Raw genomic sequence first — 23956 nt, 5'->3', positions numbered from 1 at the left:
ATTTTTTTTTTTAAAGATTTTTTTTTATTCTGTTTTATAAGTGATACGTGTTTCCTCTTTACAGAGGGGACAGGATATGTGTGTAGAATTCAGAATGCTCAATGTGGGCCCATTCGCTGTCCCTGTCATTGTCCACCCTTCTGTGACAATCATTTGTTGTCCTTATGCCTCTCCCAGTGCATGCCTATACGTTTGTTTTTATACCATATAATATTATACCATAAAATATTGTCTTTTTTCTTTCTTTCTTTCTTTTTTTTTAAAGCAAAAATGGTACCATTCTTGATTTTTTTTTTCCCCCTTCCCTCCCACCCATCAGCATGTTTTAGAGGTCTGTCTGTGTCTTATCCTTTTGGACTGCTGCATAGTATTCCCTAGTTCATTTAAGGTGTTCACCTGCTGGTGGGCATTGAGGATGCTTTTAGTTTTTCCCATTGTAAGATATGCTGCAATGACTATGTCTTGTGAGCATCTGGGAATCTCCAGGCGTTTTGTGGGAAAGTCTTTAGAGTGTGAGGAATCGGTAGGGGGGACAGTTTCCTTCCAAACCCCTGCCAAGGTGAGCCGGCCTCTGAGAACTCAGTGCTGGAGGCCAGTCTCTGTCCTGCAGCTGATGGCTCCGCTCAATTGTCTGAACCCAGCTTCAGGAGCACTAATGTGGGTCTGGTTTCTTGGGGCAAAGGAGCTTCCTTCACACTCGCTCTGTCCTTCCCCCATGCTCCCAGAGCTCATCCCAGTGAGGTAACAGGTCAGTCACAGGGACACTTTCAGGGACTCAAGGCCAGGTGGCTGGAGAAGGCCTGAAAAGCTGGACAGGTCTAGAGTGAGCTCTCAAGTACTGCAGTGGACATGGGATTAGGGCAACCCCTTGTTGGATTCTGTTTCTATCTAAGGCTGTCTCCTGCAGATAGGGTAGGTGGCTGCAATGCCAGGACCTGGTGGCAGTAGGGTCCTCAGCTTCCAGATAGTCCTGTGTCAGGTTGTAAGGCTTATTGCAACTGGGAAGGGCCAGTTTTAATCAGTAAAGCAGCGGAGACAGACTTGACGCAGTGGTTACTCCCTCAACACGCCTTATATATAGCCTGCTGGGTCAGACTTTGATCAGCAGAGGCTCCTGTAACCACCAGTGATTAAAATGGCCAAGTAGTGGCTTTACTCTCTTCATACCACATTGCCTTTTTAGCCGCTGTGGCAAGGACTGACTTCAATGAGCGTGGTACTGTTTTGCCACCAATTAAAACGAAAGGCGTTGATTTTAATGAGCGCTGTGCTGACGGATCGGTAAAGTTATTGGGTCACGGGTATAGTTGCGTAGAATGCTCACCCAGCATGCACAGAGCTCCGGGTTAAGTTCCCAACACTGCAAACACCAAAGATGTCAAGGGCTGAGATTTTAATGAGTGACAGACTCTTACTCCCTTCAGGCAGGAAGTGATTTTAATTAGTAGGACACTGGGTCTGTCATACCTGAGGAAGGGGTCCAGGGTGACTGGTGCAGGGGTGGCTGGCACTTTCAAAGGTAGAAAGGGCTCAGGCCTTGTAATGAAAGCCAGAGGGTCTGTTTGTGAAGCTGTCCGGGTTTGCCAATGAATGGCCAAAGTTCTTACCTTCTCATAGAGATGGAAAGACAGAGGTTTCACGTCTTCAGATGTTGGCTGCATCCAGCTGTTAAGTCCTTCTGGTAGCCTGGTGCTTCAAGGCTCGATTAAGTCCCCTAAACTGAACAGCCTTGAGTTAGCTCCTGAAGATGATTGCTTAGGTCTTTGTAGTGCAAGGTTGGCGCCTAGTGGAGAAGAGAGCTCAGAGGAGCCAGGCTCGAGCTTGGGCAAGGTGAGACACTGGCATTCGTAGTTCAAACGCTGGCTAGGGGAAGCTATAAGAAGACTTCCCTCCCTCGCCCCGGCTGTTTGCTGGGATGTGCTTTTCTGTATGGGTGGAGTGACCCGACCCTTTGCTTTCTTAGCTGTCCAGCAGAAGGAGGTCACCCAGAGCCCATCCACGTCCACCATCACGCTGGTGACCAGCACACAGCCGGCAGCCCTGGTCAGCAGTTCGGGCTCAGCAAGCACCCTGGCGTCTGCAATCAATGCCGACCTTCCCATTGCCACCGCCTCGGCCGACGTGGCCGCAGACATTGCCAAGTACACCAGCAAAGTAAGTGGGTTGGTGCTGCGGCTGGGGTGGGGTTGTTGGGGCCCTGGCTTGGTAGTTTGTAAAAAAGGCTAAGTTGCAGGCTTTAACAAAGGGTCTCCAAGGACAATTTACATTTGAGTCTTGAGTTAGATAGTTTCATCTATCATGGCTAAACCAGGGTTTGGGATACTGCTACACAAGTGCTGTAACCCTGCATTGTGTCTCCAGCGCCATTCTGTTTTATTTTGAGGCAGGGTCTGCCTCTGGAGTCTAGGCTGGCCTTGAAGAGCTCCTAAGTATCTGAGATTGCAGGTGTGTGGCTACCATCCCCCACCTGGCTTGGCTGTCTTGGAACTTGGCTCTGTAGACTAGAGCTGGCTTTGAACTCACAGAGATCCGCCCCCCTCTGCCTCCTGAGCGAGGGGACTAAAGGCCTGTGCCACTGCCACCCAGCAGGTTAGTTAATAGAAAACTGTGGACTGGTGGTGCGCCGATTTCTCTTGGGGAGGTGAACACTGGTCTGTTTGGCTTGCCCAGAGAAGGGACGCTGAACCAGAGTGAGAGACTCCATTGTCACACCAGCACGATGACATGCCAGGGACTTAAGAGGGGCTCCTGGGTCCCCTCCTTAAGTCATCCACTCTCTCGGGCTCAGGGTTCAGTCCCTGCTGGTGGCCTGGCATGTAGGATGGCCTGCTATGTGTAAACTTGGCAGACTCTCTCAGTTGGGCAAGTCCTTGAATGAGCGCGGTTGACTAAAACACGCACCTTGGTGTTGTGGAGGCCGCTGCTGTGTCCTGAGGGTGGTAGTCGGTGGTAGTCGAGGTATGGTGGTGACCCCTGGGGCTCCTTTGGCTGTTGGCTTGTCCCTAAGGATGGGGCTGATGCCTGGGTAGTAGGTGCTTGGTGCTGGGTGGAGGTACTGAGTCCATCACTGTGAGCTTTGCGTGGGTCAGCTAGTCGCCTGCTTATCGGGTTTATCACTGCCAGTAATTTAATAGCTAATGAGAAACACTTTCCTATTTAGTAAATGGTTGTGTGAACAAGAGCAATTTGTCTTTTACTAATGAGCCAATCAGGAGTGTTTACTCATTAGAGACCAGCAGTTCAAGCTATGAGGGTGCAGGCGAGAGAGGGGTGAAGAAGAGGGTTGCTCTGCTCTGTTTTCTTTCTTTCTTTCTTTCTTTCTTTCTTTCTTTCTTTCTTTCTTTCTTTCTCTCTCTCTCTTTCTCTCTCTCTCTTTCTCTCTCTCTCTCTCTCTCTCTCTCTCCCTTCCTTCCTTCCTTCCTTCCTTCCTTCCTTCCTTCCTCTCTCTCTCTCTCTCTCTCTCTCTCTCTCTCTCCCCTCCCCCCTACCCCCCCTCCCCCCTGCCCCCTCCCCTTCTCCCCTTTTCTTTTTTGGTTTACTTAACTCTGTGTCAAAAAGTGCTGTGTACCTGAGCCTGGTCTTTAATCCTCCCGCCCTGGCCTCTCCTGAGTGCTGGGTTATAGGTGTGAGTCATTCCGCCCAGCTTTGGAATTTCCTCTTTATTTTTTATTTTTATTATTATTTTTTTTTGTTTGTTTGTTTGTTTTTTTGAGACAGGGTTTCTCTGTTTAGCCCTGGCTATCCTGGAACTCACTTTGTAGACCAGGCTGGCCTCGAACTCAGAAATCCACCTGCCTCTGCCTCCCAAGTGCTGGGATTAAAGGCATGCGCCACCATGCCCGGCACTCTTTATTTTTATATGTATGGGTAATATGGGTATTTTTCCTGCATGCAGGGTCAGTGTTAGTGTCTGGGTCAGGGTGCAGGTTAGACAGAGTTAGGATCAGGGTTGGGGTTAGATGGAGATGGGGTCAATGTTGGGGTTAGACAGGGTTGGGCTTAGACAAAGTTGGGGTTAGACAGAGTCGGGGTCAGGGTCCAGCATATCATACCATATGACAGAGACAGATCTGTAATTTGAGTTATGGATGGTTGTGAGCCACTGTGCCAGTGCACAGGACTGAACCCAGGACCTCTGGAAAAGCAGCTAGTGCTCTAACCACTGAGCCATTTCTTAGCCCTCCTGATTGGAATCAATACCTTTTTTTAAACTAAAAATTTTCTTTTAATTTACTTTTTTTTTAAACTTATTTATTCATTTTATGTATGTGAGTACACTGTAGCTGTACAGATGGTTGTGAGCCTTCATGTGGTTGCTGAGAATTGAATTTTTAGGACTTCTGCTCTCCGCCGTCAGCCCCGCTTGTTCTGGCCCAAATCTTTATTTATTATTATACATAAGTACACTGTAGCTGTCATCTGACACACTAGAAGAGAATGCCAGATCTCATTTCGGGTGGTTGTGAGCCACCATGTGGTTGCTGGGATTTGAACTCAGGACCTTTGGAAGAGCAACCAGTGCTCTTACCCGCTGAGCCATCTCGCCAGCCCCTAATTTACTTTTATTTCATGTGCATTAGTGTTTTGCCTGTATGTATAAGGGTGAGGGAATCTCTAAAACTGGAGTTATAGTGAGTTGCCATGTGGGTGCTGGGAATGGAACCCAGGTCCTTTAGAAGAAGGGACTGTAGGGCCAGGGGAGATGGCTCACAGGATGAAGTACTTGCTATGCAAGCATAAGATCTGGCTCATGACCCTGTCTCTAAGCCTGGCACCCTAGACCAGAGGTGGAATCCCTGAACAAGCTGGCTCAGCCGGATGTGAATTCAGTTGGAAGAGAGATGCTGGCCTCAGTGGAGAAGCTGGAGAGGGACTGAGGAAGTGAAGCCTTGGCATCCACAAATGTACACACAGTCACACAAGCACACACAGTCACACAAGCACACACAGTCACACAAGCACACACAGTCGCACATGCACACACAATCACACATGCACACACAGTCACACAAGCACACACAGTCACACATGCACACACAGTCACACAAGCACACACAGTCGCATAAGCACACACAGTCACACAGGCACACACAGTCACACAAGCACACACAGTCACACATGCACACACAGTCAGACAAGCACACATAGTTGCACATGCACACACAGTCACACAAGCACACACAGTCACCAAGCACACACAGTCACACAAGAACACACAGTCGCACATGCACACACAGTCACACATGCACACAACAGTCACACATGCACACACAGTCACACATGCACACAACAGTCACCAAGCACACACAGTCACACAAGCACACACAGTCACACATGCACACAACACACATGCTCGTGGGGGCAGGGAGATGGCACTGCAGGTAAAGATGAGAGTTGGAAAAGGGGAGATTGTGGTGAAGGTGTCAGAGCCCGTAGCTCTGGACTCGAAACTGCCCGCCCCCTCCATCTCCACCCTCCCCTGATTGGACTGAGCTGTTTATCTACAGAAGGGGAGGCAATTTATACACAAATGGGCAAACTGAGGTCTGCAGAGTGAATCTGCCACAGCTCCTGAGACCCTTTAAATCCCGTCACTCCACAGTGCCCTCCTAACAGCCAAAATGAAGAATGGCCTCTTGGAGACATTTTCTTTCCCGTTGAAAAACTGAACACGGTGACATTTGAGGGAGCTGATGAACCAGCCTGTCTCTGAGGTGACTTTGTGTGTTTGGGAAACACAGGAGAGAGCCAATGGCCACGGGTTCTCAGTTCTCCTTCCTCTAGTCTTGGGGCTGTGGCTGGGGAGGCGGCCAGCCCTCAGCTAGGAGGCAGAAGGGACTTGCAGATACATCAGTTGGTAACTGTCTGAGTTTGGCTGCTTCATGGAACCTAGAAGGTACATGATGGGCTAGGGCAAGGTAGGGTGCAGTGTTTGGAATGCGCTGTAGAACCGAGGAAACCTTGGCCACGCCCCCTAAGGCCCCCAGTGTGGAGTGATGGACATTTCTATGCACTTCCAGAGCATTCAAATTCATAGAAACAGAAAGGGAGGGAATAGATGGTTTTTAGGAACTTGGGGTGTAGTAGGGGGTAAGGGGGTTATTGGGGGTTGTGCTGGCTGGTTTTACGTCAACCTGATATAAGCTAAAGTTGTCTGAAAGGAAGCAACCTCAACTTGGAAAGTTCCTCCATAACTAACACTGGGCTGTAGTAGGCAAGCCTCTAAGGCATTTTAATGTATATTAATCTCTATGGCATTTTAATGTGAGTTAATACGAATTGTGCTTAGCTTCAAATGAATGAGACTCAAACTATGATTTATTTGTTAGGCTCTGTCAGTTATGGGGGTGGGGAGGGTTACCCCTAGTCTAATTCTCTAACGCTGGTCTGACTACTACCTCAGCTGTACTCCCCAAATACTTGCTGTTGGGAATTTTCTGGGATATGTCTGCTTATGGGGTTCTGGGGAGGCATTTCACTCTGGCCCGTGTTGCTGGCCCATCATGACTAATAGAGACCTCCGTTCTGTCTGCCTTCTCTCCTCCCTCCCTCATGGTGCCTACCAGACACTTCCAGCCCGGTAACTCGAACTCCACCTCCCTCTATTGTCCCCCAGTAGTTGGCTGTTGACAGTTTTATTTAGCCAATAATTTTATTTTTTTATTTTTATTTTTTTAAAGATTTATTTATATTTAAGTACACTGTAGCTGTCCTCAGACACTCCAGAAGAGGGAGTCAGATCTTGTTACAGATGGTTGTGAGCCACCATGTGGTTGCTGGGATTTGAACTTCCGACCTTTGGAAGAGCAGTTGGGTGCTCTTACCCACTGAGCTATCTCACCAGCCCCTGCCAATAATTTTAAATTGGAGGGGGGGCAAGGTTTACATAGCATCACTTGGTGTTTCTGAAGATCTGTATTTAGCATCTGAATGCACAGCAGCACCAGATCTACTCTCAACAGATTGGGAAAGGGCCCAGCCCATTGTGGGTGGTGCCTTCCCTAGGTTGGTGATGCTGAGTCCTATCAGAAAGCAGGCTGAGCTGGGCTGTGGTGGCGCTTGCCTTTAATCCCAGGATTTGGGAGGCAGAGGCAGGCGGATTTCTGAGTTCCAGGCCAGCCTGGTCTACAGAGTGAGGTCCAGGACAGCCAGGACTGCACAGAGAAACCCTGTCTTAAAAAAAAAAAAAAAAGAAAGCAGGCTGAAATGCAGAGCAAGCCAGTAAGCAGCAGCCCTCCATGGCCTCTGCATCAGCTCCTGCCTCCAGGTTCCTCCTCTGGTTGAGTTCTTGCCTTGACTTCCTTTGATGATGCTGTGGGAAGTGTAAGCCAAATAAACCCTTTCCTCCCGAGTTGCTTTGATCATGGTGTTTCATCACAGTAGAAATCCCAAGACTGTAAAGACAGGGGAAGTGGGTCCTGGTTTTGGGTGTGTTGTGTGTGTGATAAAAAATGTTCCAGAATTGCTTGTGCTGTTGTTGTCTGGGTAACTCCAGACATGCTAAAATCCACTGAATGTGTGTGCTTGCCAGTCAGCACACGGCTGTTGAGGTGTAGCACCCAGAAGCCAGCAGGGTGTGCACTGTACCTGGTGAAGTGGGTAATGCACTCATTCTTTCTCACTGAAATGCACTTTTGGGTCAGCAAGATGGCTCAGTTGATAAAGGTTGTGCATATCTGGTGTCTTAATTAGGGTTTTACTGCTGTGACGAGACACTTGTGACCAAGGCCAACATTTCATTGGGGCTGGCTTACAGTTTCAGAGGTTTAGTCAGTCTAGTATCATGGCGGGAAGCATGGCAGCATGCAGAAAGACTTGATGCTGGAGAAGGAGCCGAGAGTTCTACATCTTGATCGAAGGCAGCAGCAGGAGACTCTCTTTCTATGCGGCTAGGAGGAGGATCTCAAAGCCCACTCCACAGTGACAGACTTCCTCTAAGAAGGCCACACCTAACTCCAGCTAGGCCACCCCCTGGGCCAAGCATAAACACCAAATCTAGGGACCCAAGTTTGTTCCCTGGGACACATGTAATGGTGGAAGCCATCACCATAGCGTTGTCCTCTGACCTCCACTCAAGCTACAAGGCATTTGCATACCTACATATATATGATTCCTAACAGGCCTTTAATTCCAGCGCTTCGGAGGCAGAGGCAGAAGGCTCTCTGAGTTCAAGGCCAGCCTGATCTACAGATGCAGTTTCAGGATAGCCAAGGCTACATGGAGAAACCCTGTCTCTAAATGTGCACCCCCCCCCCAATTTATTTTGATGGCCTGGGATGCAGCTTAGTTGGTACAGTGCTTGCTTAGCACAAATGACTGTCTGGACTCCAGCCCTGCCACTGAACTTAAAACCTGGGTGAGGGCCGGGCAGTGGTGGCGCACGCCTTTAATCCCAGCACTTGGGAGGCAGAGGCAGGCAGATTTCTGAGTTCGAAGCCAGCCTGGTCTACAAAGTGAGTTCCAGGACAGCCAGGGCTACACAGAGAAACCCTGTCTCGAAAAACAAACACAAAAACAAACAAAAAAACACCTGGGTGGGGTCAGGGGTCAGGGGTTAGGAGCTCAGTCACCAGCTACATGGTGAGGTAGAACCAGGTAGAGACACAAGGCCCGGACTTAACAAAAACAAAAAATCCAACAAATGAACAAAACTATTTCTTTTTGTTTTGTTTGTTTGTTTTGAGACAGGGGTTCTCTCTGTAGCCCGTCTTTCCTGGAACTTGCTCTGTAGACCAGGCTGGCTTTGAACTCAGAGATCCGCCTGCCTCTGCTTCCAGAGTTCTGGGATTAAAGGTGTGCGCCACCACCTGGTTGTTTTGTTTTGTTTTGTTTTGTTTTGTTTTGTTTTTTTCAAAAGAAAGCCACAGGCCGGGCAGTGGTGGCGCATGTCTTTAATCCCAGCACTCGGGAGGCAGAGGCAGATTTCTGAGTTCGAGGCCAGCCTGGTCTACAGAGTGAGTTCCAGGACAGCCAGGGCTACACAGAGAAACCCTGTCTTGAAAAAAAACCAAAAAACAAAAAGCCACAAGGACAAAATAATCCCTACCTTAAACCTGCTGTGTTGGCTCAACAGGACCCGTGTGGGTAGAGTTTGGTCTCAGATTTCTCAGCTCATCGAGGGCTGGGCTGTACATGGTAGATCCTTTCCTGGCCTCCCTGGCTTCTACCCTTGGTTACTAGGAGCAGGTCCTCCCTGCTCTGTCCCCCTTCTCACAGCCTGAAGCACCCAGGGTCTGAGAGTGACGCCAACACCGTTTGTCACTTTGCTGTGTTTGGTTATGTTTGCATCGTTTGTATCACCTACTGAAGTGTTTTTATCTTTCCAGATGATGGATGCCATAAAGGGGACGATGACAGAAATCTACAATGACCTCTCCAAGAACACCACTGGGAGCACAATAGCTGAGGTCAGCAGATCCGGGGAATCCCCAGAAGTCCAGGGCTCGAGAGGGGGGGGTTGTGGGGTGGGGAGGGGGGGTGTGGGAAGCTGGGCTGGAAGCCCCTGGGGGCCCTGGCTCCAGGCATCTGGCTGATTCAGGCTGTGGTCCTAGGTAGAGTTTCAAGTGGGTGGGGTTTCATTAAGTAGGTGGCTGGGGAGACTGGCCCTGCTGCCTGCTTCTATCCTGGTAGATCACAGTGAGACAGGATACCTTTGATTTAGGTGTGGTCAGAGCCATAGTCTTCTCCATCCCCCTGGCCTTTTTACACAAGCACTTCTGGTGTAAGAATTTGTATACCGGAGGCGCCATGGCTTTATGAGTAAAGACAGTGGTTAAAATACGGAACAATTTATTTACAAAGTTGCCTCTTGTAAGTAAGGTATGAAGCTTTCTTTTATTCAAAGACAGACAGACAGACAGATACACACATACACACACACTTCCTCCCCTGTACTTCCCTCTGAGGCCACTCAGAGAGTGACCACCTACACGCTGGTGTCTGTGTGAATCATATGGTGCTGGCGGTGGCCTGCAGTCAGTCACCAGGCAATACCACCCAGGGAGCAGGATTTCTCTCAGGCTGGCAATAAATCCCAAGGAGAATCCCTGGTCTTTGAGACAGGGTTTTCTTAAGGCAACAAAGAGAGGACAGCGTGAAGATAAAGGCTTCTGAGAGGCCCTGGAGAAATCAATGGAGATTTAAGAACCCACAAGCATTGTGAGGGTGTGTGCCCCGTGTGCTTTATAAACGTGCCCCTCTGTGATTACACTCGCTGTGTCAGTCAACAAGTAGAAATCTCTCTGTCCCACTTGGACTGGTTTTGTGTGTGTGTTTGTGTGTGTGTGTGGTTTTTTTTTTTTTTTTTGAAACTTGCCTCTTTCCTTGCCGGGGGGGGGGGGGGGGGTGAATAAAAGGCGTGCACCACTACACTCAGCCCGTTTGCTCATTTTAAGCTTTTTTGGTGAAGTTCTGGTTTCTGCGTCTCCGCGGAAACCTTGGGTCAGCCCTTGCTAGGTTGCCTACACCGCTTCCCTGGTCCCTGATCTCACTGTAAAACTCCACTGTGTTTAGGTAGGCATTCATTTGCTCAGGCTTGTGACACGGGTGACCCTTGGCTCCAGGGCATCCTGTGCAGGCTGAGGGTTGTCTGTACCCCTGGAGTCAGGGCTGTACAGAATGACAGCAGGTGTTATCACTGCTATGGGTGGGCGGATGCTCTGCTGGGAACCCCTGGTGGCGTCTCAGGCCCCTGTGTCCGCTGTGTCTCGGGCCCCTGTGTCCGCTGGGTCTCGGGCCCCTGTGTCTGCTGTGTCACAGGCCCCTGTGTCCGCTGTGTCTCGGGCCCCTGTGTCCGCTGTATCAGGCCCCTGTGTCCGCTGTCTCGGGCCCCTGTGTCCGCTGGGTCTCAGGCCCCTGTGTCCGCTGTGTCTCGGGCCCCTGTGTCCGCTGGGTCTCAGGCTCCTGTGTCCGCTGTGTCTCGGGCCCCTGTGTCCGCTGTGTCTCGGGCCCCTGTGTCCGCTGTGTCTCGGGCCCCTGTGTCCGCTGTGTCTCGGGCTCCTGTGTCCGCTGTGTCTCGGGCCCCTGTGTCCGCTGTATCAGGCTCCTGTGTCCGCTGTGTCTCGGGCCCCTGTGTCCGCTGTGTCTCGGGCCCCTGTGTCCGCTGTATCAGGCTCCTGTGTCCGCTGTGTCTCGGGCCCCTGTGTCCGCTGGGTCTCAGGCTCCTGTGCTCTCCCCGCAGATTCGAAGGCTGAGGATTGAGATTGAGAAACTGCAGTGGCTGCACCAGCAGGAGCTCGCTGAGATGAAGCACAACCTGGGTAAGGCTCAGGGCGGGGAGAGCCTCTGGCTGCTCTGAGGCTGGGCCCAGAGGTGACCAGGTGGAAACCAGGCTGTACCTGAAGTCAGGGAAATCACAGTCCTCAAGGGTCCAGCCTGGAGAAGCTGAGCTTGGGGTGCAAACCCTCTTTCCCCTCTCAAGATAACTGTGTTCTCACTTGCCACCTTTACGGGGGACCTGGGGATTGAACTCAGGATCTAAGGCTTGGCCACAAGTCCCTTTACCTGCTGAGCCACATTGTAGCCCTTTGCTGGCCTTTTTTTTTTTTTTTTCTGAGACAGGTTTCTGCACCACCACTGCCCGACTTTTTGCTGGTCTTTTTAATTCAAGAAGAGCTTGTGAGGATTGCAGGAAACATTTAGTTTCAATGTAAGGCTCACTTGTAAATGTGTAAACTGCCTGGAATTTTTTTAGGAATCAGTGGTTTGATTGTTCCCTCGTTACCATAACAACCGGCCACAGCATCCCCTCATGTTTCATTCAGTGTCTCAAGACAGGATTCTTGCCGGGCAGTGGTGGCACACGCCTTTAATCCCAGTACTCAGGAGGCAGAGGCAGGCAGATTTCTGAGTTCATGGCCAGCCTGGTCTACAAAGTGAGTTCCAGGACAGTCAGGGCTACACAGGGAAACCCTGTCTCGAAAAAACCAAAAAAAAAAAAAAAAAAAAAAAGACAGGATTTTTTCCCCCCAGCTTTTTGCCCTTTCCTTTCCTTTCCTTTCCTTTCCTTTCCTTTCCTTTCCTTTCCTTTCCTTTCCTTTCCTTTCCTTTCCTTTCCTTTCCTTTCCTTTCCTTCCTCTTTCTTTCTTTCTTTCTTTCTTTCTTTCTTTCTTTCTTTCTAATATATTTTTCATTAGATATTTTTCTTTATTTACATTTCAAATGTTATCCCCTTTCCTGGTTTCTCCTCCGAAAACCCCCTATCCTATCCCTCCAGACAGGATTCTGAGAAAATTGTCTGAGTGCCTTTAGTATCTGTGTGCTTCAGTTCCCTCATCTGTGAAACAGGATGGTAGCTCTTACCCTTGAGAGTACAACAGGGCTTATGGTCGGTACAAAGTGCTTAGGACCAAGTTCGCACCCGGTAGGTGCTGTGTATGTATTTGACAGAAAAAAAAGTCAAAAGTGACTGAGTATTGGTTGGAATCGTTTGGAGGGTTTGTGGGATTCCTACAACTTGGGATTACTCAGGATGACGTCACTGGGGTCTCCTGTCACCTATATGCTAGACATGTCACTGACACCACAGCTGGCTATGGGACTCGAGTGATGAATGTCCCAGCTGGGTTACTTACTGTCCCAGGGCCACCGAGCTAGGGGAGCCATTTCCAAGTCAAGACTTAGGTTGGGTCTGTGTGAAGCTAGGGGTCTGATGCCCGGCGTCCTGTGCTGGGTCTGTGATGCAGCTAGTGTCCTCCTTCTCCACCAGAGTTGACCATGGCCGAGATGCGGCAGAGCCTGGAACAGGAGCGGGATCGGCTCATTGCCGAGGTGAAAAAGCAACTGGAGCTGGAGAAGCAGCAGGCGGTGGACGAGACCAAGAAGAAGCAGTGGTGTGCCAACTGCAAGAAGGAGGCCATTTTCTACTGCTGCTGGAACACCAGCTACTGTGACTACCCCTGTCAGCAGGCCCACTGGCCCGAGCACATGAAGTCCTGTACCCAGTCGGGTAATGTCTGGTCGCACACCTCAGGGGCTGCGTGGTGGGGCTTCCCAGCCAGGGTGCTAAAAAACACTTGCCCAGGCTCTTGCCACTTCTGTTCATAAACAACTGTTGCTCTGATATACAAGAGACGCAGATGTGAAGTTAAATCTCAAAACCTGGCAGTGTCTACAGCCTTCAGCAGCCAGATTAGTGGAGCTTTTGAGTGGTTGATCTAGTGCTGAGAGTGGTTCTGTGGTTCGTGTTCTCTCTCTCTCTCTCTCTCTCTCTCTCTCTCTCTCTCTCTCTCTCTCTCTCTCTCTCTCTCTCTCTCATGTCTACACTGTTTTGTCTGCATGGAGGCCAGAAGAGGCCACCAGATCTCATTACAGATGGTTGTGAGCTGGGAATTGAACTCAGGACCTCTGAAAGAGCAGCCAGTGTAGCGCTCTTAACCTCTGAGCCATCTCTCAGCCCCTAGAACCTCTTTGAGATGATAATGGTCCACTGCCTCAAACAGGATGCTATCCCAGTCCTTAGGTTAAGGAAGAGACCACCCCTGGATGTTCCTTGCTGTCTGGGGTTATCTGGGTGGGGAGTGGTTCTTTATGGTCAGTGTGCCCCACATTCGAGAATGTGTAATGTCAGAGACTAACCATATTGCAGAAGTACCTACACGGAGGCCTCTCCCAAATGAACATCACCAAACAACGATTGTCCAGTCAGTCTTGATAACCAACCAGTTAGTCTCCGGCAAACACACACCACCCGGGCTCTCCACATTCTCGAATGTGGGGCACACTGACCATAAAGACATTCCCCACACCACCCAGGTGGTGTGTGTTTGCCGGAGACTAACTGGTTGGTTATCAAGACCATAAGGAACCACTCCCCACCCAGATAACCCCAGACAGCAAGGAACATCCAGGGGTTGTCTCCTTTTAGATGCTAGCAGGAAACACCTGCTGTGGTTAGTCTCTGACATTACAAGCTGGACTTTCTTTGTGGTATGGTGACGTCTCTGTCTCTAACTCTTCTTCACCCAGAAGCTCTGTGCCCCTCTCAAAGGATGCTAGTCTCTCACTCTGCCTCAGCTGGGCTGAGGTGGATCTAGGCCTAGTGGAGGAGGTTGCAGGCTTCCTTGAACGGTGGTCACATCCTGGCTCCCCACAAGTTTCCTTTGATTGGAGAACATGTTCTCAGCAAAATGATGTAAAAATTGAATTGCTAAGTATGAAAAGGTCTATTTGCAAATAAAGTTTGGAGCTCTGGGTTTCAGAGTCGAAGGCCCATGCGAGATCTCTAAGTGGGTTTGGGAGAGATGGAGCCTGGCGAGGTTGAATTGGGACTGAGCTGTGGGGGCCTCGAGGGGTAGCCATTTGAAAGCTGGGCTCCTGGATGTTCACACACGGCTTGAAGCATCTCATGACTTTCTCGTTCTCTTTGGTCCCCAGCGACTGCCCCTCAGCAGGAAGCAGATGCCGAGGCAAGCACAGAAACAGGAAATAAGTCATCGCAGGGCAACTCCTCCAACACACAGTCAGCACCTTCAGAACCGGCCAGCGCCCCCAAAGAGAAAGAGGCGCCAGCGGAGAAGAGCAAGGACAGTAGTAACTCGGTGAGAATCCCCAAGCTGACAGTCGCCTTGTACCAAGGACCCTTTCCTGTATCTGCCACCACTGGATGCCCTTCACTGTTCCGGTTTATCTGGGTGGGGAATGGTTCTTTATGGCCAGTGTGCCCCCCATGCGAGAACACGGAGAGCCGGGCTGGTGTGTATGTGGGACCTTCAGTTGTTCTGTGGGGTTCCTCAAAGTTCAGAAGGGCGCCCCCCTGCGGAGGTAAAACAATGTCTCTTCTGGGGCCCTGGAAGCCACCAGCCACACGTCACTGACTAGAAGTGTGGCTGATGTGACCAAGGACCTGCTTATTTTAAAGTAACTTGGGATTGAAGTGGCCACGTGTGGCCAGTGCTGTTTCGATGGACCATAGGGCTCGAGCAGCTGCTTGCTTCCTGTGGGGTATGTGATAACAGTTGAATGCCTGGGCCATTTTAAGGGTCATGGTTACTGCTCTTTGCCTGCACTTGTAGCTGTGTATCTCAAGAGCCCAAATCATTAGATGGTCGGTAAAATACTATTGCCTCGGAAGAGACTTAACATGAAGTAAAAAGAGATTTTTGAGCAGTATATACCTTCTTTGCAAAGCAGGGTACTGGGTAGGTCTGGGGATGTAGTGGATGTAGGGGAAGCCAAGGCGACAGGGATGAGTGGGGGACCATTCCAATGCTTTGTTCTGGCCTTTCGGATCTGGTATACAGTGTGTGGCCGTCCACCTGCCCTGGCTCTGGTCTGATCACCAGGTAGAGACCTCTAAGGGTGGGAGGAGTGGTGAGCCATCCTGTGATTCCCTGGGGTTCTATGGTTTCATCTTTTTGTTTATATTTCTAGACCCTGGATCTTTCCGGCTCCAGAGAGACGCCCTCCTCTATGCTCTTAGGCTCCAATCAAAGCTCTGGTATGTCGCCCCCTGGTGGCCACATGGGGTTTTGTATTTCACTTGGTCATGTTGGGGGAAGTCAAAGGTTTGGGATTTTTTGGCGTACCTTGGATGGATTTGGGTGGAGGTGTGGCTAGGCGAGGTGTTACACAGGTGCCTCCTTGTATTGGTCACCCACGTGTGTCATGTTTAATGAGTGCACCCTTCACGGGGACACAGGGTGATCCGCTCAGGTCTCCGAGGTCCTCAGGGCATATTTGATTGATGAAGACCCTCAAAGCCTTTAGTGATGAATAGAACTTCTATGTTGAGCCTTCTCTGGGGTCCAGTACTAGGTGCTGTGGAATTTGAGCCTCCCTCTCCCGTCCTGGGAGCCTTGGGTGTCTTTTCCTACATTCTTCTGAACTTTTTCCCAGAATTCAGAGCCATGGCTTCCTTGGCCAATTTGACGTTCTCTCTTAGCTCCAGGATCTTTTTTGCTCCTTGATTTACTGTGGCTGAAAACTGAAAGCTACGGCTTTTCTTGTGTACAGTGGGTGCACAGAGGACTGCCACTGTCTGAAGGAAGACAGGAATGGTCCGCAGGAGTGGAGGGGGCTAGTGGTAGGGAGGAGATAACCTCACAGACTCAGATTGTAATGATTGGAGACTGCAGGTGAAGAGAGCAGCCCCTCCCCCTCTGTGCTCAGCCGTTCAGCCCCTCCCCCACGTCCTTGGCAGTTCCAGTGTGTTGCTAGGCTCCGGGTGCTCTGTCTTTCCATGACATTGTTAGCATCTTGGCTTTTCTTGATTGAATTGTGGTCTTTGATCTCCTCCTCCTCCTTCCTCTGACTCCTGAGTACTGGAGTAACGGGCCTGTGCCACCTCTCCTGGCTTGAATTCTGCTCTTCGCAAAGACAGAGTGGACTGGATTCTACCAGTTTCATACACTTAGCATGGAACAATACTTTTTTTTTTTTGAAATCATGTTTGTAGAGATGCCTTAATGGATTTCCCAGTTTTTAGTGATGATGATGATAAAAATAAGTTTAAAATACAAACAGGCATGGTGGTGCATGCTTTTAACCCCAGCACTCAGGAGTCAGAGGCTGGCAAGTTCTAGGGCAGCCTAGTCTACAGAGTGAAACTCAGTCTCAAAAAGCAAAGAAGCCCCCGAACTGAGTTAGGAGAAGAGCTCTGACCTTAGGGATGTCTTAATTCAGAGAGTGGAGCTGGCAGTATCCAACTTAGGAAATACCGTTTGGGACTCTGGGGAGCTGCAGAGAAGGTGAAGCTGAGGAGTGATATTGAGGAATGACCTTGAGGTGTCCCCTAGCAGGTCCAGGTTGACCTGGTGGCCATTTCGGGTCACAGAGCAAACCGCCAGACGCATAGCTGGCCATGTCCCAGCAAACCCTGGCCTGCAGAAGAGGCGGTGCGGCTTGGGCCTATGGGTTCCATTTGCTGCCCTCTGACCTAGAGAATCTTGGGTCACAGGCAAGAGTAGAAGGAGACCTTAGGTCCAGGAGGAAGTGGCTGGGTGTGGGGGAGAAAGCCGTGAGTTCCAAGGAATCAGTGGCTTAGCTGATGGCATCGGAGCCAGGGTGTCTGTGCAGGTGTCCCTTCCTTGTGTGCCAGGCGCAGTGCGGAGCTCCACAAAGTTGCTGTCAGTGGAAGCCAGAGATGGTTGTCCAGGCTGCACCGTGTGGCCTTTAACTTCTTCTTAGCCACTTTCTCTAGCTGTGTCTCCCTGGTACTCTTCCCATCGGAAGCTCTGATAATGGAGTCTCCTGGGTTCCCCTTCCCAGGTTTTCCTCAAGCTGCACCTGAGCCCCAGAGTTCAGTGGGAGGACATCACCCAGGGGGACAGACTCCTCCCATGGCGACACACACAAGTCTTGATCACCCTGGGCACAGTTTCTCACCTGCTCGGTCACCTTACCAAGTCCCTGCCATGGGCCTCTGCTTTTCTACTCTATAACAGCAGCATCTCAGATTCTCTGTTCCTATCAGAGCACCTCCCTGGCTCTCCCTGTCCCCACATCCCTGTGAGCATCTGGTGCGGGTGCTGTGCCAACAATCTGTCTTGTTCAGCCAGGCCATTCCACACCTGGCCTGCCTCTCTGTTCTGTCCTTGGCTGCTAAGCTGCCCCCCACCCCCATCTTTCTGAGGAGAGGTGATAAATTCACCTGCATCTCCATGCCATGCCTCTCATCACTGATAGACAAGAGTGACAGTCAGGTCTGTGTTGTCCTGGAAGTGGATGTCAAACCATTGGGCTCATGTGACTAAGAGCTGAGGGATGGGATTGGACCTTTCCCTTCAGGTCATTTAGATTGTGACTTTGGTTTGTGGTTACCGGATTGAGCAGCCCAACCTGACACTTGTCCACTCCGCTTCCCCATCCCAGTTAGAGCCTCTGTGGCATCCCATCCTGCCTCCATCTCTCTCCTCGCTCTCCCCATCCATCTGGCTACTGCGTTGGCATGTCACCCATGTCTTAAGAGATGGAGCCGTCCATGGGGCGTAGTGACGCACACCTGTAACCTTTAATTCCAGAGGCAGAGGCAGGTGGATCTCTGTGAATTTGAGGTCAGTCTGGTCTACGTGGTAAGTTGCAGACTATCTAGAGCTACATAGTGAGACCCATCTCAAAAACAAAACAAAACCAAACCAAAACACAACAACAAAGAGTTTGAGAGAGATGAAGCCATTGACAAGGGCATAGAGAAGTCTAAATGTTGTGAGGTTTATTATTGCTATAATTTTTTTTTTCTTAGAGTGCTGGGCACGGGTGCAATGCTCAGGACAGACCCGAAGCCTTGCATATGCTAGGGTGCTGTTCTTTAGTCTGAGCCCCAGTCCAGCCGACATGTTCCAACATGTTCTGACATGTTATCTCAGACAGTGCCCAGGCAGGTGGATTTTTCAGAACATGCCTTGTCTTGAATCTGGGGTAAAGAATGAGGCCAGGGTGATAGAGAAGGTGGCTCAGAGGGACAAACAGGAAGGCCTAGAATGTAGGCCCGTGTAAGAAGCGTGGTGAGGCAGCGTGCATCCGTGATCCCAGGAGACACGGGTTTAAGAGACCCAGACTCCAACAAAAAAAAGTAGAAATAATTGAGGAAAGCATTCATTGACCTCCCGACTCCACACACTCACACTTACATGTTACATGTACACAGACAGGTACACCCTCACACATGTTACATGTGCACCCACTCACACTTACATGTGTACACACCCCACACACTCACATATTACATGTACACACAAACACACACCCCTCACATACACTTCCCCAGGCCTTTTGTGTATTGAGGATTGATCTCGGGGCTACATGCCCACTGGGCAAGGGCTCCCCACGGATGGAGTCATGTCACTAGCATCAATTTGTCCTTTAAGGGTTTTTGGGTTTTTTTTGCTGTTTTTTGTTTTTCAAGACAGGGTTTCTCTGTGTAGCCCTGGCTGTCCTGGAACTCACTCTGTAGACCAGGCTGGCCTCGAACTCAGAAATCCTCCTGTCTCTGCCTCCCAAGTGCTGGGATTAAAGGTGTGCGCCACCACCTCCCGGCCCTTTAAGGGCTTTAAACAGGATGTCTCTGCATACAAGCACAGAGGCTAGACTATAGCCGGCAAGGTGTCTGTCCTCCGCCTGTCTCCACTGCCATGGTGGCCCTCCGGGGACTTCCACAGGCCTGCTTCCTGACCCGTCTTTAGAATGCATCAGTGACCTTCGCCTCCCTGGTTTCTGATTGCTTTCTGTGGTCTGGCCACACTTGGCTGAGTGAGCCTGCCCCCTCCCAGCCTGTCAAGAGTCTTGGCAGCTTGCCCTCGTTCTCCGTCTCTGCTTGTGGCCTGCTGGCATCCAGACTGAGGACATGCGTGGTCCGCTGTCTCTTCTAAGTTGTAATTCCAAGGTTCATTTGCACTAACTGTAATGCCACTCAGCACCTAGGCACATGGCCACTGAGGTGACACTTCCGTCTCCTTTTCTTCCTCCTCTTGATCCTGTCCCCCCCCAAGCCCCAAACTCTTCAGGATATTCAACGTAAGCACTCCTTCCGCTTCACATTTTTAGGGTTTTAGGCACTTTTGCTCCGTAGCCAAGGCTGGCTTCAGAGTCATGGTCCTCCTGCCTCAGCCTCCCGAGGGCTGGGGTGACAGGTGGTGAGCACACTTGGCTTTTCTGAGGATTTGAATATAGTTTGTGGATGGCCCTTTATTGCGGCCTAGGGTTTAGTCAGCTGGTCTCTCCCAGTTGCTGTCCCTTGTCGTCCTCAGTGTGGCCCCTTTGCTAGCCTTCCTCTTCCTCGCAGTGCGTCTGCTGTGTGGTGCCTGACACCCTAGTGCACCTCAGCCCAGCCTCAGTTTCCCTGCTAGAACCAGGCTTTGGCAGAGCTTGTGGTTTGGAACATTTTGCTTTCAAAATCCTGAGCATTTGTGGCTTGCCAAGTATGGGGCTGCTTTTATGTCCCCGCGTGTCCTTCTATGTTCACCTTCCTCCCTGTGATGTGGCGCCGTGTCCAACGACCCTGTTTGTGGTTTACACAAGTTTTTAAAGGCCCCAGTCACCTGTAAGCACATCCAGTCGAGTGGCCTACATGAAGGAACAGCTAGCCATGGGTGTCGGCCCCTGGGGTTGTGTGCAATTTCAGCTGTGATGGATTCTAAGGCTACCTGTGCTCTCTTCAGTTAGCAAGAGGTGTGACAAGCAGCCTGCCTATACCCCAACCACTACAGACCACCAGCCGCACCCCAACTACCCAGCCCAGAAGTGTAAGTATGACCCTGTCTCAGGGGAGCTGCTGGGAGAGTCACTCCTGGCATGCAGAAGCCATGTTTTGTGTGTCTGTGTGTGTCCGTGTGGGCGTGTCCTGTGCTTTGAGTGTTGGTCTCCCTCTGCTTTGCCGTCGCCGTCGTCTTCTTGTTTGTTCCCCATTGCTGCCTTTGCAAACTGCTGTAGGTTGGGCCATTCAGAGCCTTTGTTTTGTCTTAGCTGGGTACTGCATCTCCCCTGCCGTGGTCTGCCATGTTAGCCAGCATCCTGGGCCCAGTCCTTTAGAGGCTCAGGCTTTGGAATCTCAAGTTCTGTTTCTTTCATATCCCCACTGATCTTGGCTCTTCCCCACAGCTGGAAGGACTTGGTGATGTGCGACTATATCCATGCCACCCCTCAAAGACCTTCTAGAAGATTATATAGCCTAACTGCCAGGAATGTGAGCTCTCAAAGGACCATTTGGAACTCTGATTGTCCTTTTAGAACACTGCCCCCTTCTGGCTGAATATAAAAGCAGCCTGAACTTTTAAATTTTTATTTTATTTTATTTTATTTTATTTTATTTTATTTTATTTTATTTTATTTTTTTGCATGTGCTTTGTGAACAGGCAGTAAGAAGTAAGAAAGACAGTCCCCCAAGGGCAGCAGTGGTCCCTTCTCACTAGCCCTGCTCCATCTTAAGCTTGATGCTCCACAGCTCAGGAAAGTTAGAGAATCTGGGAGCAGCAAAGGGGTCTTAGTGGCCAGCCATTAAGTGTAGGGCCTTAGTGTAGGGCCATTGTCCTCTTCTGTGATAGCGTCTGTGGCTCTTCTGTTAGCTTCCTCTTTGCTTCCTCAGCCACTACCTAACTTGCTGCCCGTGTGACCTCAAAGCCATCCCAGGTGTCCGTTGGGGTCTGTATCCGTCACTGACCCCTAACATGGTCCTTACTGGGAGTCCACGGAGTCAGTGTCCAGGTGGGCTTAGCCATCTCATCTGGTCCTCATTTCTTCTCTTACAATATCTTCCTGGTTTGGATATGAGTCTTATAAATGAATCAGGAGTTCTGTGAGGTCACCACAGATGTCAGATTCTGCGGGTCTTTCTCTAAGAGCCGAGGTCAGAGGCAAGGTGCATGGGCCCCCCGTGGTATAGTCCAGACTCTTAACAGGGCAGGGGTTCCCCGTCGACTGGACACCATCACTCGCTAACCTCACTCTCTGCTAGTGTGACACCTTTTGACCTTTCAGTTAGCTATAGCCCAAAGCCAGCTGCCCTCACTCTGTGTTCTACAGCCACAGCCCTGGGATCTCAGGGGCAGCTGTGGGCGTGGTCCGGTTGGAGTGGGCGTGGTCTGGCTGGAGGGAGGGAAGGTAACTTCCAGCTGGGAGATGAGTTGAGGAAGGTGGGGAGGGGAGTTGAACACACTGCCTTTCCTTCACAGACCATTCCCGGAGCAGCAAGGCAGGTTTGTGGAGCAGCAGCGAGGAGAAGCGAGCGTCATCCCGCTCTGAGCACAGTGGAGGGACCAGCACGAAGAACCTCATGCCCAAAGAGTCCCGGGAGTCTCGGCTAGATGCCTTCTGGGACTAGGGGTGCATTGTGAGCCAGAACACCTCCCTATAGGCGGGAGAAACAGCCCAAACCACAGGAAGCAACAGAAACTGGAGAACCGCCACCTTTAGAATTTCCAACACTCAGGCTCTGCCCGTCGGCTTGGCTGCAGGACAGAGACTTGACTCCATCCCAGCTCTGGTCTTGGCTGGGATGGCACTACCCTGTGAGCCAAACACTTTAGGTGTAAGTAGGTACACTTGTGACGTCACTGACCTAGCGTACCTTTCCTTTTCATATCTACACTGACCTTAACTTATAAAAAAAACAGAAAAGAAAAGCAAGTTTTATATATATACATATATATATAAAGATCTACAATTAAAAGAATGTTTTGATAATCCAGGGGCTGGTTAGTGAGCCCGCTGGCCTCACTGGGGTGTCAGGGCTGGGCCCAGGGATTGCTATTTTCACGTAGGCCCTTGTCCTTGGATACCCAGGGGAGGGAGCCACTGTCGCCGCAGCACACCAGGATTGGGGCTCTCAGGCTGTGCTGCCCTAGACCCGCCACACCAAGCCATCCGCCCCTCACAGACCCTACAAGACGATGTTAGGAAACACATGCTTGCTGGCCTTGAAGGACACAGAGAGAAGTATGTGTGTGTGGTGTGTTTCCAGCTCTGGCTCCCGAAGGGGCAAAGCAGCCTCCTGTTTACAGAAGGTCCACGCGAGCTATCCCCGTGGCGTTACGAATGCAGCCAGCGCCCGGCGTTTGTGCAGGGGTGTCGGGAACGAACGCAGCCAGCGGGCATCTGTGCGTGCGAGGAGACCCCTTCTCTCGGCCAAGTTTTTTCCCATAACACCCACATGGATTTGTGAAGACGTGCTTCTCAGAAGCAAGGACTCAAAAAGCAAAGGTGCACGGCGAGGCCACGAAGCCCACGCCAGCCCGGGGATGGAGCATGTATGTATTATTTATCTGCTGGAGTTCTACGTTTTTATGTAAGCATGAAACACAGGCAGTGTGAGAGAAAGCCAGGACCCGACATGCTGTCCGTTAACGCTACGTCTGCTGTAGTTCCATTTTGTATGTTGTGTAAAGCGAGCATCGATCGAAGCAAAAGGTGATGTGTGTATATCAGAAAAAAGAAATTAACTGTATATCATTCCAGTACATTCCGTTGTACATTTTAGTCTCCGTTTACTTTCTCTTCATTGTTGATAAGAGAATGCCAAGCTGCGCGTTGTTCAGGCAGTTTACCCCTACTAGAGAAGAAAGGAAGAAACGCTAGAAGAAAACAGGAGAGAGAGAAAATTTGTGAATTGCGGTCGTCAAAACAAAACAAAACAAACAAAAAAAAACAATCTAGCCTAGCTGGCCTTATTTGGGAAGCGTAACTGCTTTTAGCATATGGGAGTATTTTTTCACATTTTCTTTGTATAAAATTTGTATTAAACTTAAATATCTTTTTTGATGATGGCGTTTCTTCATGGCTGAACAGCGTCCTCTCGCGGTTATGAGCTTTTGGGTTCTCCCCCCTTTGACATCCCAAGTTTTTCAGGTTCTTAACCCTTTTTAAAAAAAAACTAAACCGTTTTGGCAAAAGGGTTTGGTCATGCCAATCTCCCGTGGGTCAGGGTGTGGCTGTGTCAGGTTTGAATGGCCACAAGAGACAGGTCTCCTGAGGTCCCGGGCACCCTCCCGGGACGTGGGCTGGACTGGGACTTTCTTACCTCCCATGGTAGCTGCAGTCTTCTGAGGCCAGGCTTCATGAGCGCTTCACCTGTGCTAATGCCACCTGAAGTGACTGGTACATCGATCTTTGGCTCTAGGTCAGAAAGTTCATCTTCAAAGGCTGAAGTTTCCCGTGGCCTTCTGGGTAGAGATGCCCATATCTCTGGTCTGGGGCTCAGGCCTGCATAGGTGGTACCCGTGTGGGCAAATGCTGAGGTGTGGGTCCCAGTTGGGTGTTAGTTGTGATGGGAAGGGTTGACCTGTCCCCTTCTGTGTCCTCAGGAGTTAAAGGGGTTACTAAGGGGCCGCCCTCAGAAAGCCACCCCTGGGCCATCCTGTCCTGAGCCCCCATCCCCCAAGCTCTCCACAAAGGCAGAGACTTGAAGAACTGGGTTGTCCACTCATAGGTAGGGAAAATGGTGGGTTTTTTAAAACTGTGAATTTTAGCCTGGGAATATGACTCAGTTTGAAGAGTGCTTACCTGGCCTGTACTAGGCCCAGAGTTTGAT

General features: G+C 50.4%; 1 protein-coding gene across 49 annotated transcripts in view; it reads left to right on the top strand.

The window, feature by feature from the left end:
- Positions 1–23189, top strand: part of Zmynd8 (zinc finger, MYND-type containing 8) — a 114830-nt gene extending 91641 nt beyond the window's left edge. For 33 of the 49 annotated variants that reach the window (XM_006499378.3, XM_006499390.3, XM_030250698.1 and 30 more), the window contains 8 exons: positions 1964–2154; positions 9327–9407; positions 11180–11258; positions 12707–12946; positions 14374–14537; positions 15370–15436; positions 20094–20177; positions 21603–23187. In XM_006499378.3, the coding sequence (XP_006499441.1) occupies positions 1964–2154; positions 9327–9407; positions 11180–11258; positions 12707–12946; positions 14374–14537; positions 15370–15436; positions 20094–20177; positions 21603–21751 (1055 nt within the window). In that variant the 3' untranslated portion in view covers positions 21752–23187. Of the gene's footprint in view, positions 1–1963; positions 2155–9326; positions 9408–11179; positions 11259–12706; positions 12947–14373; positions 14538–15369; positions 15437–20093; positions 20178–21602 lie in introns of all 49 variants that reach the window. The other 16 variants (NM_001252584.2, NM_001363020.1, NM_027230.5 and 13 more) reach the window with 4 other exon arrangements.
- Positions 23190–23956: the final 767 nt, after the last annotated feature.

Source organism: Mus musculus, chromosome 2 (genome assembly GCF_000001635.26).
Source record: "Mus musculus strain C57BL/6J chromosome 2, GRCm38.p6 C57BL/6J".
Lineage (NCBI taxonomy): Eukaryota > Metazoa > Chordata > Mammalia > Rodentia > Muridae > Mus > Mus musculus.
The sequence above is the reverse complement of the archived record's forward strand: the minus strand, read 5'-3'. Positions and strand labels throughout refer to the sequence as shown.